At 52.7% G+C, this 1,595-nt stretch overlaps 1 protein-coding gene across 1 annotated transcript; it reads right to left on the bottom strand.

Moving 5' to 3' along the window:
• Nucleotides 1–407: 407 nt before the first annotated feature.
• On the bottom strand, nucleotides 408–1,040 carry LOC119575916 (serine/threonine-protein kinase Pkn1-like). Its single transcript, XM_037923451.1, has one exon. It carries the CDS (start codon nucleotides 1,038–1,040, stop codon nucleotides 408–410), a length of 633 nt encoding a protein of 210 aa, XP_037779379.1.
• Between the last annotated feature and the right edge of the window lie 555 nt (nucleotides 1,041–1,595).

Here is a 1,595-nt window from a genome sequence, read left to right on the forward strand (position 1 = left end):
CTCGGTCACCGCGGCCTTAGTAGTAGTAGTATCATCATTATTATTATCATATCTATCATTAGTATTATCATTATTTTTGTTCTTCTAAGTCTTCTTATCATTACTAATGTCATTTTTCTAATCATTCTTTTTTTCTTGCCAGATGTCCATCACTGACAAAAAACAAATAAAAAGATAATGATAATTAGAAAAACGCACAAACACGCACACATTATTGAAGTAAGTTTCCTATACAAATAATCAATATTTTACACAAAGAAAAACATCCCTTCAGCAAGCGTGCCCCTTCAGTCGAAGGTCAGTCGTGGAGGCAGCGGTGCCACATCCGCGCGAAACGGCGACGGCCCTGATCGGTAGCAGCGTCGGATCCTCTCCTGCTCAAGGGCCTCCAGGAGCGAGCCCAGGCCTTAACGCTCCCTCGGCCTCATGTCCTGGCTCTTGACGAAGCAGCACTTGAGCAGCTGCGGCATCTGGTTCCCGCTGAATAGGAACAGCAGCAGCTTGCCCACGGCGTACACGTCGGAGAGGCTGCCACACGGGCCCGCCCTCTCTCTCCCGCAGATCTCGGGGGTGTAGCACACACTCTCGTTCCACTCGATCCCCAGCCTCGGCAGTGTCCCGGCCACCATGGTCAGACCGAAGTCAATCACGGTCACCTGGGGTCCCTCCGCGCCCATCCGCACGCACACGTTGGCTGGCTTGATGTCGTTGTGAGCAAAGCCATGCTTGTGCATGCTTTGCAAGATGTTGCATACCTGCTTCACAACAGATATCCTGTGCTCCGTGTGCATGCGGCCGACCACGTGGGCGTCGAGGCTCTGGCCGGCGTACTTGGTCACGAGATACATCTTCTCCAGACACACGCCCACGAGGCGCTGGACTCCGTGGTACTCGCAAAACAGCGCCATCGTCTTCGCATCCACGATGAAGCTTCGGAATGTGTGCAGGGTGTCCGTGTACTTCATCACGAGGTCCTTGTGGTCATTGAGGAGCGCGGTGCCGTAGCCGCCCTTGCCCAGATGCCTGGGCAGTATGCCCATGCAGTCGTGAAGCTAAGCACGAGACAGAACGGGCACCTGGAAGTCTAGGCAGAAACGCGTGAGGGCGCTAACCTCTGCTTCGACCAGCCTCCTCGGGAGAGAAATGTTCTTGAATTTAAGGAAAACAGCGTGGAGGAACATTTCTCGAAGAGCGCGGACAGTTTCTTGGGTTGAATGGGCGTCGCGTGGCTCTCCTCCCTCTGCTGCGGAGTCTGCACCTCACTAACAGCAGTCCTGGCCTTCTTCTGCTGAAGCTCGGCGCCTTGGTCCTCCCGGACGCGCTTGGTGGGGCGCACTTTTTTCGAATATAGATGTGAGGCTTATTCATCCGCAACTCCCCCTATTATCCAGATGTTGGACTCGGTTCATAATAAAGCTCTCAGAATCTGTACTGGGGCTTTCAGGTCTTCATCTGTGGAGTCCCTGTATGCTGAGAGTGGAGAACCACCTCTTCCATTATACCGGGACTACATGAACCTGATTTACTACACGAGGCTACAAAGGATTCTAGGATCTCCTACTTCCAGATTGTTTTTCAACCCCCTTGAGGATAGC

This window comes from Penaeus monodon, chromosome 8, assembly GCF_015228065.2.
Source record: "Penaeus monodon isolate SGIC_2016 chromosome 8, NSTDA_Pmon_1, whole genome shotgun sequence".
In the NCBI taxonomy this organism is placed as follows: domain Eukaryota; kingdom Metazoa; phylum Arthropoda; class Malacostraca; order Decapoda; family Penaeidae; genus Penaeus; species Penaeus monodon.

What these genes read in the sequence shown, in the direction of transcription:
- LOC119575916 (XM_037923451.1), bottom strand. Translation starts at nt 1,040, where the DNA reads ATGGGCATACTGCCCAGGCATCTGGGCAAGGGCGGCTACGGCACCGCG.